Source organism: Anopheles coluzzii, chromosome 2 (genome assembly GCF_943734685.1).
Source record: "Anopheles coluzzii chromosome 2, AcolN3, whole genome shotgun sequence".
Taxonomy (NCBI): Eukaryota; Metazoa; Arthropoda; class Insecta; order Diptera; family Culicidae; genus Anopheles; species Anopheles coluzzii.
Genome location: NC_064670.1, coordinates 23,341,347 through 23,355,875, shown reverse-complemented (window position 1 = coordinate 23,355,875; position 14,529 = coordinate 23,341,347). Strand labels below are relative to the sequence as shown.

At 47.8% G+C, this 14,529-nt stretch overlaps 1 protein-coding gene across 6 annotated transcripts in view; it reads right to left on the bottom strand.

Moving 5' to 3' along the window:
* Positions 1-466: 466 nt before the first annotated feature.
* LOC120947778 (uncharacterized protein DDB_G0283357) overlaps positions 467-14,529 on the bottom strand; it is a 138,299-nt gene continuing 124,236 nt past the window's right edge. For all 6 annotated transcript variants that reach the window (XM_049607743.1, XM_049607744.1, XM_040363472.2 and 3 more), the window contains exons 6-7: positions 13,864-14,047; positions 467-6,163 (exon numbers count right to left, since the gene is read on the bottom strand). In XM_049607743.1, coding sequence (XP_049463700.1) covers positions 4,256-6,163; positions 13,864-14,047 — 2,092 coding nt within the window. In that variant the 3' untranslated portion in view covers positions 467-4,255. The remainder of the gene's footprint in view (positions 6,164-13,863; positions 14,048-14,529) is intronic.

Below are 14,529 nucleotides of genomic sequence, written 5' to 3'. Positions count from 1 at the left end.
GCTTTCACTGGTTTTTTGGTTTGTATGGTGTGTGGATGAAAAGCTTTACCAGTAGTGTGAAATGCAGCTGTTGCATATTTTCGTTTGATTTCAATACTTTCCAACACGCTTTGAGTGAAGCTTTGTAACTATAGCTTTCCCATCAAACTTTTTTCAATAACGAAATATTAAATAATATTAAGAATTTTGTTTGCTCGTCATGCCGGAGAATGCTTACTCACATGGAAAATAATATTATAATGGGAACCATGAGTGTGGACTGTGCAATTGTTCATGTTTCATTATAATGAGCTGTCGTTCTTTATCTTTCGTTGGAACAAAACAAAGGAAAATTACATCATTTAAAAGCCGATTATGGAAACGAACGGTCTTGTCAAATTGGTTACAAAAACTACAAACACAAAGCTACATTTCTTTCATGTTGATGAATAATTAAAAACAAAGAAAGAAATACACACAAGCGCTATTCGTTTTATGTTATTTCATTTGCATTTTATCAATTTTATTAATTGTTTTCCACTAGAGTTTGTTCGTTTGTTCGTTTGTTGTTTGTTTCTGTTTTTCTACACTGATAGGGTTTTTGTTTGTTTTTCACGACCGTTTTTTTTACTTACTTTACTTTACTTTTTCGCTTTATGCTTTTTTTCCATTGTAAGATGTCTTTGTTAGTTTTTTTTCTTTTAATGGGTGGAGTTTGTTTGGTTTTCAGGGGGAAAAAAACAGATCGATGATAGATAGAGAGGGACGCGAGCGAAAAGATTGATAGGGCTGGCTTGTAGTAGTTGTGGGTAGTGGTTTTTGTTGTGGTATTTTGTTTGCGATTAGCGAATCCCTCTTCTTTAGAGAGTTTGCAATATTTGAAGAAAACTATCGCCCTATCCCCGAATGATTAGCGTTCGATTGTTTCACTTTGCTTATGGTTTTTGTTTCACTTTTACACCTCACTATGTACACGTAATCGACCTGCTGTTCCTTTTTGCTTTCTTTGAAACGTTTATTTTTTCTTTCTCTCTGTTTCAGTTCATTTGGTTTTGATATAATTCCTGCATCTCTCTCTCTCTCTCTCTCTCTCTCTCTTTCTCTCTCTTTCTTTCTATCTTTTGCTCTATGTTGTTTTGTTACTTTATTACCTCTTTTTGTTTGGCATTAGGATTGCTTTCGAATCAGGAAACTCTTCGTTTTTCTCGTGTTTTGTTTTCTTCCTTCCCCTGTTGAACTTCCCTTTTGCTACATGCTAAAATGATATGGTAATCTTTCTCTTTGCTTGTGTGCTTGCAGTTCTTTTCCACCGTTGTTGAATTTCCACTACTTTACCAGTTTTAGTTTTACCCACTCTGCTCACCGGCTTCTTCTACACACATATTTTGTATTCCCTGTGTTGTCTTGCTGTGAGTGGTTTGCTGTCAGTAATTTCATGTACACATTCTATTTAACCATATTGTGTTTGCTTCATCTGTTCGCTTGCTAGGTCGTAGTGATTTTTGCTCACTGTTTCGAAATACACTCAATCACGACGATTTCGTGACAACACTACACGGTGTAATTTCTACTGTGGGAAGAACAGGGGGAAGGGAGAGCTAAGGTCGGAGAGGAAAGAAAGGTCGTTTTCTTTAGTCTTGTTGTTATGTTTTTTTTTCACTTACTATGCTTTCGCTAATTCCTTCCTGCTCATCTTAGTGGTACAGGGAAGTGTGTGATGAATAGGAACAGGTACAGAGAGTTGGTTGATAAAAAAAAACGGTTAAGAGGTTTCTGGTTCTTGAAAGAAAAAAAAACTCTACTTCAGGGAATAGAAAGCAGAACTAAACAAAAGGAACGAGGGGAAAAACAATAAAAAGTGAAAAACTTGAACGAAAACAATACAAATATTTCCATTACCGATTGAAAAGGAAACACGCGCAAGAGAAACAAAGAGTTGCCAAATCGGTCCAAACGAACAGAGCGAACAATTAAACAAAATATATACATACACACATAAACGGTTGCAGGAGTTTGCATTGTGTCTTCATTCATTCAGTGTTTAGCTTGTATTCTTGTTGACTTTTGTTTTTATTTTTTATTTTATTATTACGTTCTAGCCGCACTGTACAAGAGTATTTACACAGGGTTTTTATTCTATCATAGTTTCATTATGTGTCGGCGCCATTTTACAATTTACCCGCGATCCCGCGTCCCAGTTGTAGGGTAGAGTTGTCCATTTCTGCGTTTCTTCTTACTTTCCACTCAAATTCAGGTGCTGTGTAGTTAAAAAAAACACACACACAAAATCCATTTTAAAATCCACACATTGAACTGAACATGTTGGGATACAGGCAAGCATCTCCAGAAAATGGTTAAAAGGCGTGGCTTAAAAAACAAAACCAGTCATCAAGTACGCCATCATCATCATCATGCTGGCAGCAATTAGAAAGAGGTGTACGTGTAAAAAATGACAACAACCCAATGCATCATTATTTCGCTGTGACCATCTCCATTCAAGGAGGATGGCTTCGTTGTCACGCAACCAACACAGCGGCTGCAAGTTGGAATTGTGCAGTGAAAACAGGGGGGTAACCACTTGACGAAACGCAAGCGATGGGGTTTCCATCAGTCCAAAACACCAGATGGAAACAAATACAAAAAATAAAGTCCAAGTCCAACCACGTAATCCAACGTAATGATGCTACAGAAATGTAGTGTAGCACACGAGCACCTGACACGCAAAGCACGAAAAAAAAAACAGAAATGCAAGCGAATGTACGATCATCATCGCAGTGTAAGCACCTCAAAGTATGCAACCCGCAATGCAAAACTGCTTTCAATAGAAAAAAATGCTAAAATTGCATAAAAAACACACGCTCAAGTAAGAAGAAACAGACGCAGCATGGAGCAGCAGATCGATCCCGCTTCCGATCGGTAAGGATCTATCGGCCCACAACAACGGACGCGGGGAAGGGGGAAGGAGGGGACAACCACCCTGGGGCACCCGGGCACCATTTTGCGTAATTACGTACAAATTACAACCACAAGAGTAAACTCACCGAAACCGAACACCGAATGTTCTGCCTAATTCTCTGCCCTACTGCTCCAGTGCTTTACAATCTGATCTGATCATGTGATCATCAGACATTAAAAACGCGAAACAAAATGCTCTCAATACACGTGGGAATTGCTTTACATTCCCACGCCGGCTGCCGCTTTTCTAAGACTAGGAGGGTTTTGTCTGAAAAGGGAGGGAAGGAGGGAGTGTGTAGTAAGACGTATATGTACATGACACGTGGTGTATGTGCAACAACAACCACACAAACAAAAGCTCCTTCCTTTCCCTAGTCACTTCGCTGCTGCTGCTACTACTACTGCTACTAAATGCTGCCTTTAACTTCTCGCCGTCGGCCTGTTTTTTCGCTCTCTCTCTCTCTCAGTTAGGATACGTGGACTGTGCTCTCTCTCTCTCTCTTTCTGACACAAAAAGGGGGGTTCACTTCTGTGCGCGGTGTGTGCGTCTCATGCGAGCGATGACATTTGTGTGTGTGTGTTTCTTCTGTTTATAAGATACGATTATGTGTAAGAAAAGCTCTCATTTTGACTGCCATTTTTAAGTACCTATCGCACACACACACATACAAGTCCACTCACTCACACAAACGACACTCACGCACACGAGTACTTCCCGTATCTGTACACAATTGTTGCAAATTACAAATATCTAGTAACTTTGACAGGGCAGCATCCGGACATGTGAGAACAGGTCTTATCCCACTATTCCAGGTTGTCTACTGTTCACGGGCTCCCATGCACCCTCTCTCTGAACAGGTCGGGAAGAGCCTGTTTTCTCATTGAAAACTGTACACAAACGAAGCGTCTATCACTCACTAACCTCTCCTTCTTTACAAGCTATTAATTCTTCTCCTGACTACAACTACTACTGCTACTACTACCGCTACTACTACCACTACAAAACACCGTCCAATAAAGAGGGCGGCATTAAGAGAGATTGATACTAAAATTAAAATCACATTCTTGGTTTTTTTCTTCTTGCCTTCTTCTGTCTACTACTGCTCTAGCAACACATCCGCTTCGACCACCCCCTCCATCGGTTCTACTCAGACACTCAGAAGCAACGCCTCTGCCTCTGTTTCTATTTGTGTGTGCATGTGTACAGGCGCTACCCGCCGTGTTTTAGCCAAGTTTGACTTGTCCGCACACCTCAGAGCAGTATCTTGCCGTATACAATACTGGATATGAACGGTCGTCCGGGTAGTACGGTAGCTTTCTCTCAAGAATCGACCACCATCGTTGATTGCGGTGGCTGCTGCTGCTGCTGCTGCTCGGTTGCTGTCGCCGCTACCTTCGGGTTGGCGACGGTGCCGGTCCCCGACTGTCCGCCAGCCGGCCGCCGATGGCTCCAGCCGGCCACACTCCGGTTGGACGTTTGCGTGTGCTGACTGTAGCCCGAGTCCGACCCGAAGCTGGAATCGCGCGAGTAGATCGAATGGCCACCGTTGGTACCGGCCGGATGCGATGAAGGTGGTACTCCCGCTACACTTCCACCACCAACACCACCGCCACCACCATTCCGGAAGGTGGTAAACTGGGGCAGAATGTAGGGATGGTGGTAGGCAACGCCGCCGCCGGTACTGCCGGTGCCGGTGCTGCCGCTGCCCCCGCTCCGATCGCTGTACGTGTGCGACAGGCACCCATCGTAGATGAGGCCCTCGTGGAAGACGGGCTCGTGGTAGATGTACTGCGACGGGTCCTGCGACGGTGCCGATATCACGGCCAGCGGTTGCTGCTGTTGGCTCCCGCTGTTACCATTTCGGCCGTGCCGGCGTGGATTCGTCCGCGAGCGGCCACTGCCATACCCGCCGATCGGTGCGCCTACAGTGGTTCCCGGCGTCCGGTGCCCATTGCGGAAGATGGTGGAGACGCCGCCGGCCGACGCGGACAGCTGCGCGTTGATGCGATTCCGCCGCTCGACCGGATCGAGCGGTTCCGACGCTGGCCCGCCGCCGTCGTCGTCGATTGTGCTGTAGTAGTTCGACCGATGATGGTGCTGATTGCCGAGCGAATTGTTATTGACACTGTTCAGGTGATGATGGTGCGGATGGTGGTGCAGCGGATGGTGATGATGGTGACCCCCGGTCCCCGTCGTCGTCGTCGTGAGCGTATGGGCGTAGGCGGGCGGCGGTAACGTCATCATGCCCCGATCGTCGTACATTGGCGGCAGTACGACCGGCTCCCCGAGCGGTCCCCCGTCCAGCGAGCAGCTGTTGAATGCCGGCGCCGCCTGCCTCCGTCCGGAGCTGCCCAGCGTCGCCGCCGGGTGGTGCTTGCGCGACCGGAACAATCCCAACACGCCACCAACACCATTGCAGTGCGTGGTGCCGCCGGTTCCGTTGGGCAGGCTGGAACTGCCGCTGCTGTTACTATTATTGTTATTATTATTATTGTTGCTGTTGTTGTTGTTCCCACAATCCGTGCTGGAGTTGGAGTTGCGGTTGCTGTTGCTCGCGCTGCTGCTGCCGCTGCTGTTGCCACCACCGCTGCTTCCATTATTGTTGTTGTTGTTGCTATTGCCAGCTCCGTTGAGGCCGCCGGCGGACGAAGACGGTGGCACTGCCGCCGTTCCGCCCCGGTGGTGGTGGTGGTGGTGTGCCAGCGGATGTGTATTGTCATTCCCGGACGAGGACGAGGACGACAGGAGCGAGTTGCGCTCGGTGCGGTTCCGCTCCAGGTAGGCGGACGATGGGCCCGAACCCGCCGCCGTTGCTGGTGCTGGTGGTCCACCAACACTCCCCTCTACACCCGCAGCACAACATCCGCCACCGCCGCCACCGCCGTCCGTAACGGGCATGGTCGAGGCGGAAGCGGTCGTGACCGCACTGTTGCTGCTGCCGCCCCCGTTGCTCCGGTCGTGGTAGATGGTAGCGACCGTGGTGCCACCGTCCGACGGCGACTTGTGGAAGGACCGGTCCCCCGGCAAGCTGAGCTCGTCCTCGGCAAAGTCGTCGTCCGACTGGATCGGCGGCTCCGAGTCCGTGTCCCGGCCCGGCCCATGCTCCAGCTCCTCGTACACGTTGTCGTGCGACCGGTACGGATCGGGGCCGGGCGACGAGCAGATGAACAATGGTGGCGACCGTGGCATCGGATATCCGCTCGGATAGTGGATCTGCTTCGCGTGCAGCTGTCGAGAGAGAGAGAGAGAGAGAAAGAGAGACATGAATTAATGCTAAGTAATGTGCTTAAAAAAAACACAAATTGAGATTGAAAGAAAAATGAAGAGGTCCGCTCAAGATGCGCAGCGCATTCACACGCGTTTCACACTTCCAAACAAAAGCGAACCACCTCTCCTCACAGGCACTCATTGTTGTTGCTGCTGCACCGCGATAAAATCACACAAGAATCCTTACAATCACACAAACCCTTCTCCCCCTGGGTTGGGCTCTGCTGTCGAACGCAGACGGTGTGTGTGTGTGTGTGTGTGTGTGTGCAAAGGGCCCTTCAGAGGGCATGAAATGGTTCACACTTGGCGGGGCCCTGTGCATTTTCACACGCACACACAATGGTGGTTTTAAGAGTGTTCCATTTGTGGGTTTTTTCCGTTTCGGATTTTCGATTTTATATGGTACAAAAAAGCCGAATTGTTATCCGATGCGGAATGCGTTTGCCCGGTGGTATGGCAAAGTGCTTGACAAACTTGTTCGTTGCTTCGCCTGCTTAATGGTGTATCAATTCAGTTTTCCCCCTTCCACATACACACACTATATTATTGTGAAGTGCATTGTTACTGAAGCAAACGTTACTGCGATCGTTCGCAGTGTGTGCCAGCCAGCGCCAACTAAGAAAGATAATCGTTTGTAGAGTGAAATCGATTGGAGCCGCGCGTACGGTGTGCGACATTCCAACCACACACACTCTAACTCTTTTGGGGGACAGTTTCGAATGTTTGTTAACCCAAAACAGGACGAAAAGTCAACGCTGGAAAAGCTGGGCATTTTGGGTAAATATTCCCCAAGGGGTTTGGGTGGATTTTTTTGAGCGTGGAAAAGGATTGCACATGACACACCACGAAGGTCCGCAGCGCATTTTCCCAGCGCCATTCCATTGTGCACTGGCTGTGGTCGTCATCGTCGTCGTTCGAGGCGGACACGAGACTCAAACAGCGCTCGAGAGCGAGCGAAGAAAGTGTAACTGAATTTACCGTCCATTCCGAAGCCCGTGCCACAAAACACACAAGGGTGGATTTTGCAGCAGCCGCTCCACACTTCCGGTCCTTCTCGCTGGGGTAAGTGTTTGCCAGAATATGGTCCTGTGTGTGTGTTGCAGTCAGTGTCTAGTTTTTTTTTGCCTTAACAGTTAGAATAATGGCAACCATTCTCGTTCGAACGCTCTCTATCTTTCCTGCTTTATATTTCCCAAGATACCACACATGCACACACACACACACTTGGCTTGAGCGGGGGTTTGTGTGGCAGTGACGTTTGCAAAGCGTCTTACACAAAAGGAGAGAGAGTGAGTCGTGAGCTGGCAGGACCTTTGCTGGCTACCACGAAGGAGGGGCACACACAATTGTAAACTCGTCACGTTTGCTCTTGTTGTGTGTTGCGCCCCATGCTTGTTTGCTTATGCATGCACTTGTTTCCCTACTGCAACTGCTGCTGCTGTAGTGCTGATTGGGAAACTATTCTTAAAAATCCACCAAACCGTGATGTATCTATCCGTTCCGTACGTTTCCTTTTTCCCCGGGCAGAGTGGTGTGCTCACGATTCTGGCTTTGCATTTGCAATTTACGTACACGTAGGTGCACAAGAAGCACTGCAGCAGCAGAAGAAAGCAGTACAGGGGTTTTCAGGGGTTCGCATCATAGTTGTGGGACACTTCCTTGACTCTTTCCTATTGGAAGTGAACTTCATAGAGATGGAAATTGGATTCTATGGCACCTTTATAGGACTTGGAAATTCATATTGGGATTTGTCCACAAGGGTGCTATAGAGTCAAATTCCCATTCAGTTCATCAATAAAGTATCCCACATCTATGAGCACGCCTGGAAAACCCTGTAAAGGACAGTTCGATGGCAGAAAAACACCCTTTAGAAAACGAATAGAAATGCAGAAATGGTACATCTCTATATATTTTTATGCACCTTTCTCCACTCCGCTGCTCTTTGGCGTACTATCGACGCGTGTGTTTGCTAGAAAATGGCATACAGCAAAAGTGTAAAGTGTATGTGCCACACCTCGGTACAGCTTAAGTGTATGTACATATTAAGAAGGATCTGCTGCTGCTATGGCCACACGTTGCTGTACTGCCTGTTCGGTGGAATGGAATGAATGGGCAGGTTGATTGTTCGCACCCCATTTCCGGATATCATTATGCGCCGTAAACGAACACACGATGCCACTGATTTCGCTATGTCCCAAAGGGATAGAAAAAAAAAACCGAAGCAGTAATCCCTCCCGTGCGCATTATTGTTGAGACCCCCGTGAGTCTCTCTCCATCAACAACCAAAAAAAGGGTCGAGCACGTTTTGTTCTGTTTTGTTTTTGGAAGACGAGCCAAAGATAGTGGCATTGAGTCGCGGAGCGTTTGGAAAGCATTATGATAAGTGTATCCTCTACACGGTACACCAACAACAACACCGGTACTTGGCACTCGAGAGGCACTCTTCGCGCCAAAAGAATGGAAATGATGATTACAATAAGAAAGAAAAAAAGGCGGAGGAAGGCATAGGCGCGTAGCTTATAGCAGGCAAAACATGATCATCCACGATCAGCTAACACACATCACACGTGTGTCTCTTCAGTGCGAAGACACCACCAGACTGTGTTGTGTATGTTTGGACAGCAAACAAACAGCCGTATCGGACATTACCACTGTACAAATAATAATAATAGGGAAGCGAGCGCGAGGCGCGTCTGTTGTGTTGTAATGTTTTCTACATCTCTTCAGCGATATGTTGAGAAGAGTGGTGCGCGTGTTAGCTTGAAGCTAGATTTGCAGCAATCGCTTGCGCCGTTAAGCAGATGGCCATTTTAGGTGGCCATCGAATACACACTCTATCCTCCATTCCACCTCAGCGCCACCGTCGACCACAAGCAGGAGCATCGAGCAGCACAGAGCGTCAAGGGGCACATGCTGTCCCAAACGTTGTGTGTGGTCCCTTTTGCTGTGTGTGGACGAAGAATCGGGGCGAGGGACGCAACACGTAATAATGCCACCCAAATAGCTCGGACGCGCGCGCTCGCCCCCGGGAAAGCTTGTCCCTTGTCCGAATGCTGTGGTCGGTGCGTGAGTCCGAAGGAGAGGTCGAATTCTTACCGCTGAAGAGGAATCGCCGAGCCGAGCGCGGTCGTTCATCATAAGAGGTGAGTAGCGAAAGGGGTGGAAGGAAGGGGCTCTCACTAGAAAAAAAGAAACAAAAAAACAAGAAAGATACAAGAAAACACACACACACCAAACGGCCGAGGTGTTGTGTTGTGGTTGCTGCTTATGTTGCGCGCCTGCTTTGTTGATATTAAATGCGCCTCCTTCTCCTCCTCCTCGCTGAGAGTGCAAGGGGGTGTTGTTTTGCAGATAGGTAGGGACAGCTCCCTGACAAGATTTCATCTTTCTCCCACACCGATCATCACACAACGGGAAAGGAGCAACATCCTCGCCAGCGCTCGCACACCACACACCATATTGCTTTACGGTCTAACGCGTACGAGCGAAAACAAAAAAAAAAAGCTGTGCGTCGATCAGTGGCCAGTGACCGCAAGAAAAGCTGCGCCGGATCGGGGTTAAGGTTTCGGATGAAACTAAATATTGTCCGCCTGAACCGAGTGGACAGGGTGGTGTGGGGACGTGTGAACGGTGTTCCACCGGTCCAGAGAGATAGAGAGAAGGCAAGGGCTGTGTGCTGTGTGTCTATCAAAGTGATATCGCTCTGAGCGGTTGTTGCGCCGCTGAAAATATGCAACCTGATGTGCGAAGACGTTGAAAGGTTTCACACACCGCGGGCGGGTGATGGAACCCGCTTTATTTTATTTATTTTTTGTAGTAAAAAAAACAAAACTCCCCAAAACTGAAGTGATTGTAGACGGAGTGGCTGTGAGGTGAGTGAAAACAAGCCATTGTCTGAAGGACCTACTGAAACGGAATGCGGGAGTGTGCCGTTACCCTAAAAGAAGCTCATCTGCTCGTACGATTGGATAAATTCCAATTAGATTTTATTATGCTCTCTTGCTCTCCATAAGCGTGTTCGACGGGGACCGAAAGATGAGAAAAAGGCCGTTTTGGTATGGTTATCAATTTTTAGCTAATTTTTACCGCCTGTCTAGGAGCTCCACAAAACGGCCAACCAGCTGGCTTGATAGAAACACACACACACACGTCTATCGCTAGCCGTACCTTTTGCGGTGTTAAACCTCTTCTTCTTCCCATCATCCGCATCCACAATTTCTAATCGGAATAATTAGGAGTGATAAGCGTTGGAGTCGGATCCTTCGTCTTGGCGGCGGCATCACCGGCAATCACCCTTTGTAGAAAAATTCCATCCATCCAACATATTTCGAGGCGTATACAGTTGTTAATTAGCAGGCAACACAACAGCTCAGCAGGGGCAGAGGACAGGGCAGGGTCAGGACCGCTTGGAGGAACGCCTCTACAGCAACACCGCGCGCATGTACACTCCCATCGAAGGGGGCACACAGGTTCGCGCAGCATGACAGCGCGGACATGGCAGACAGACGCGGGTGCGTGCGCGCGTTCGACGGATAAGCCGCCACGCTGCTCTCTGCCTTGGGAATAAACATGTTTGACAGCATTATTACACAGACACGAAATTTGATCATCACACGCCAATCATAATTCGCTTCGCACTCACCCCTAAACACGGTGCGACACACACACACCACGGAGCCAGTTTCTTGTGGTTTCGTTGGTAAAGAGGCTTGCCTGACCGGAGCAAAAGGAGCAAAAAATACCTTTTTTCCTCACACACCGAAGGGAAGCAGCGAACAGGAGAGTTATGAGCAGCGTGCCTCTAAAAAACCCCTTCGGTGTTTGCTTGCCACCTTTGCGCGACCACAGACACACACACAACGGGGCGGGAAGTACAGGATTATGTGTCTGGTGGCTCCTCCTGGCGATCCGGAACGATCTTCTTTCCACTGGCGCGATCTATTCACGGACAGACGATCTTCGCGTCTCTTCTTGCTTGTACGACACTACCCCACCGCACACGCACAGGGGTCAGTGCGCGAGCCTAATGAAATGTAAATGGAAACATATAAATTATCCCCTCGTGAGAGGCAGAAGGCTCGCGCGGAACACGAAGACGACGACGACGACGACCGTTTGTGTGGTGTCGTCCCGAAAATTATTGAGAAACAAAACGTCGCCCGCTATGCGAATGGCGCTGGGCCCAAGTGCCAGTTGCCGGTGTGTGTAGTAGGTCCCCCGTGATGAGATATCTTACTCATTGGAATAACTCAAAAACTGCTGGTCGCTAGGTCGGAGGTTCCCGCGAGGTTCTAGGCAAAAAGCGCGACACCTGAGCCAGCGTGGCTTTCAACAGCAACAAATGGGCGCGCACGCACGCACGTTGTGGTTTCGTGGAATTCCTCCCCACTGAAATAAAAAGCTATGCTCACATTTCTATACCAAAACAGTTTGGGGTAGGAAATATGATATGGATATGGTTAAATTTTCATTCCCAACAAAAAAACCCCCAGTGAAGTTCGGCACGGCAAAGGAGGAGTGGATGAGGTTCAGGTTTGTCGTCATTTTCTGGCTCGATTATTATATTGTATGTCGCTCTTCCTCTTTACGGTATGATTGAGCAATGGAAACAACATCTTCTTAAGCTGCTTCGCACCATCTTGGGCATAAACAACATCCTGGGTGGTGGAGTGGTGGAGAAACTGTTTGATTATAATTCTACCACGGAAAAGAAACCCAACAAAAACGGTTAAGATTTCAGAGGTCTCTTTTTGTCTACTGCTTCGAAACCTGCAGCGAACCACTTCTGCGCTTTTGTGTGTGTGTGTGTGTGCATTAATTTTGAAGATTTCATTCAGCTTGGAGAAGATGGATGCACATTCGGTACAAAGGATGCATGGCAAGGATAGAGAACGAGCGACAACCGTTGTCGTCTTCGTCGTCGTACGAGGGCTTCAGGTTTCAAAAGCCTGTGTTTGTGTGTGTGTGTGTGTGTCTGTCATTGATATCCGCAACAACAGAGAATTGGAATGCGTGGAGATCGTAACGAAGGTCTAAGAAAACGGTTCTTGAGCACGGTGCTGTGCCGGTGTGCAAATTCCACCCCGAAACCGCCACAAGCAAGCAGGATGTGTGTGTGCAGAAGGGAGGGCGAACAAACCACGACCAAAATACACGGCGTCGCTATTGTTCCCCGTGGAACTGGGAGGGAAGGAACTTGAGGCTTTGACATGGATTGTCGTAATATTATGACAGTTTATCCCGCTCTCCGGACACCAAACATTAGGACGAGCATCAGTGCTTTTGTTTGTGCGAGCGCGCGCGCGCAAGCGCGATCTTGCCCCATACACTTCGATCCTTTCTTTCCCACTGGTCGTTTGTCGTTTCCCGCGGACTAAGATTTAACACACGCGCATAGAGAAGATCATGTGTTTTTGTTTAAGTTTTTTTTGTATGTGTGATATCAAATCCCTCCCCATTGAGATGCATCCGGTTGTTGGGTTTGCGGTTGTGTCAGTTGACAGTTGTTGTGACAGCTTCAGAGAGAAGGACATTTCCCCTTTTCCTGATCTGTCACTCAGGCAGGTAACTTAGCTAAATCAGTTGAAGCTATTGTTCAATTGTCTCTTAAAAGGCACACAAACCCGACAGCAAGACACGATCTCAAAATCCCAATCGGCGATGAGTTTGGTGAACACGTGAACGGTGAACACGTAACAACAACAAAAAAATTGAACAAACTTCCTTCAGTTCCACTTTTGGGCAGAAACTAAACGGTACACAACCCGTTTTTGGGAAGTTCCGCGGTTTTGCATTCCAACGTTCAACACCACCGCCAGCAAGACAAGAAGACGAGCCTGCATTAACAATGATCGATAGGGAAGGGAAGACGTTCGATTACGTTTTCCAATTCATCAAAATTGGACATTTCTGTTGTTGTTTTTTGGGCAACTAACTTTTTGCGATGATGGACAGGAACAGAGAGAGAGAGAGAGATGAGACTGCCGATGGATGGAAGCGGTGGAATAACATTAATAATTAAAAGAGAAAACCGAAAAACAGTCCAAACACATGACACATTTTGACAATGTACGTACACGTTTGGACTTTTTTTGCAGACACTTAGGACCGTTTTGTGACGAGGACTGGGGGGGAAATACCGGGACGCACAGGACACACCGTCATTGCGGGATACGAAGTGCGCTGTTTTGAAATTAAAAATTGATTACTGTAACCCAAAACCTTGCGTTGCATTGCTCAGTCTCTTTTAAAATTCACCCAACACACACACACGCACGATTGCGTGATTGGCTCAATTCCCAACGGTTTGCGGGATGATGTGTGAGGTGAATTTTTAAAGAGCATTTAAGCCGCCGCCAGTGAAGGGCGAAACCACCAACAAACACGCTCCCTTTCTATACTCTCCCACTCGGCACTCGGCCAAAAAATATGTCACTTGGAATTATCCAATTTAAAATGATTTAATGTAATCTGACAGAGCGAATTAATTTTGACAAGAGCAATCGAAGAAGGGTGCCCCCCGCACCCCGTTCGGTCGTTTTGGGAGGAATTTTTGGGGAGTGATTTTGTCGAAGTTAATGAATGGGTGCACAAGAACGAACCTCTTTTCTTTTCATGTTAAACTTAACTTTAAAAAACATGCAACACACAGACACACTTACCTCCATGTTATGATGATGGTGATGATGATGATGGTGCCGCATAACGAGCGGATGGTGGCCCAAGTGTACGTCCGGGTCTTCGTACGTCACCGAGTGCCCGGTCGGTACACCTGTCGCATCGAGATGGGGCGGACCGCGGGTTGGCGTCTTGCATGGCAGGAAGTTTTGAACTTTTCGTTTGTGTCTGTGGATGAGAAAAGGGACGCGAAAGATCGAATTAATAATACTGTCAAACCAAAAAAAAAAAAACAAACCCTCTTCTCTGAGAGTGCCTTCACCAACCGAAGAGATCGTGTTAATTAATGTGCACGACGAGGCATGGGTGTTCTGTGCGGTCGCATGGAGAGGTTCGAACATCTCCCTTGGGACCGTAGCCCCAAGGCAACCGCAAAGAAGTCTGCTTTTCAAAATCGACCACAAGAGCCGAGAGGGCATTACTACTGCATTTAATTTCAACAAAACCCTCCCAAGTAGTATAACCCGCTGAACCGTTTCTTACAAGGCAAATGTCAAACGCAGCCCAACACAACGCGTAAACAGCACATTAATTTCTCCTCAACCCTTCTTAAGCGCGGAAGGGCGACCAAGTGTGGCACTTCAATCTGTGGTGTACGCTCCGTATGGAGAGCCACCATGCCACTACTGCTAGCGAAGAGGGGATATAAA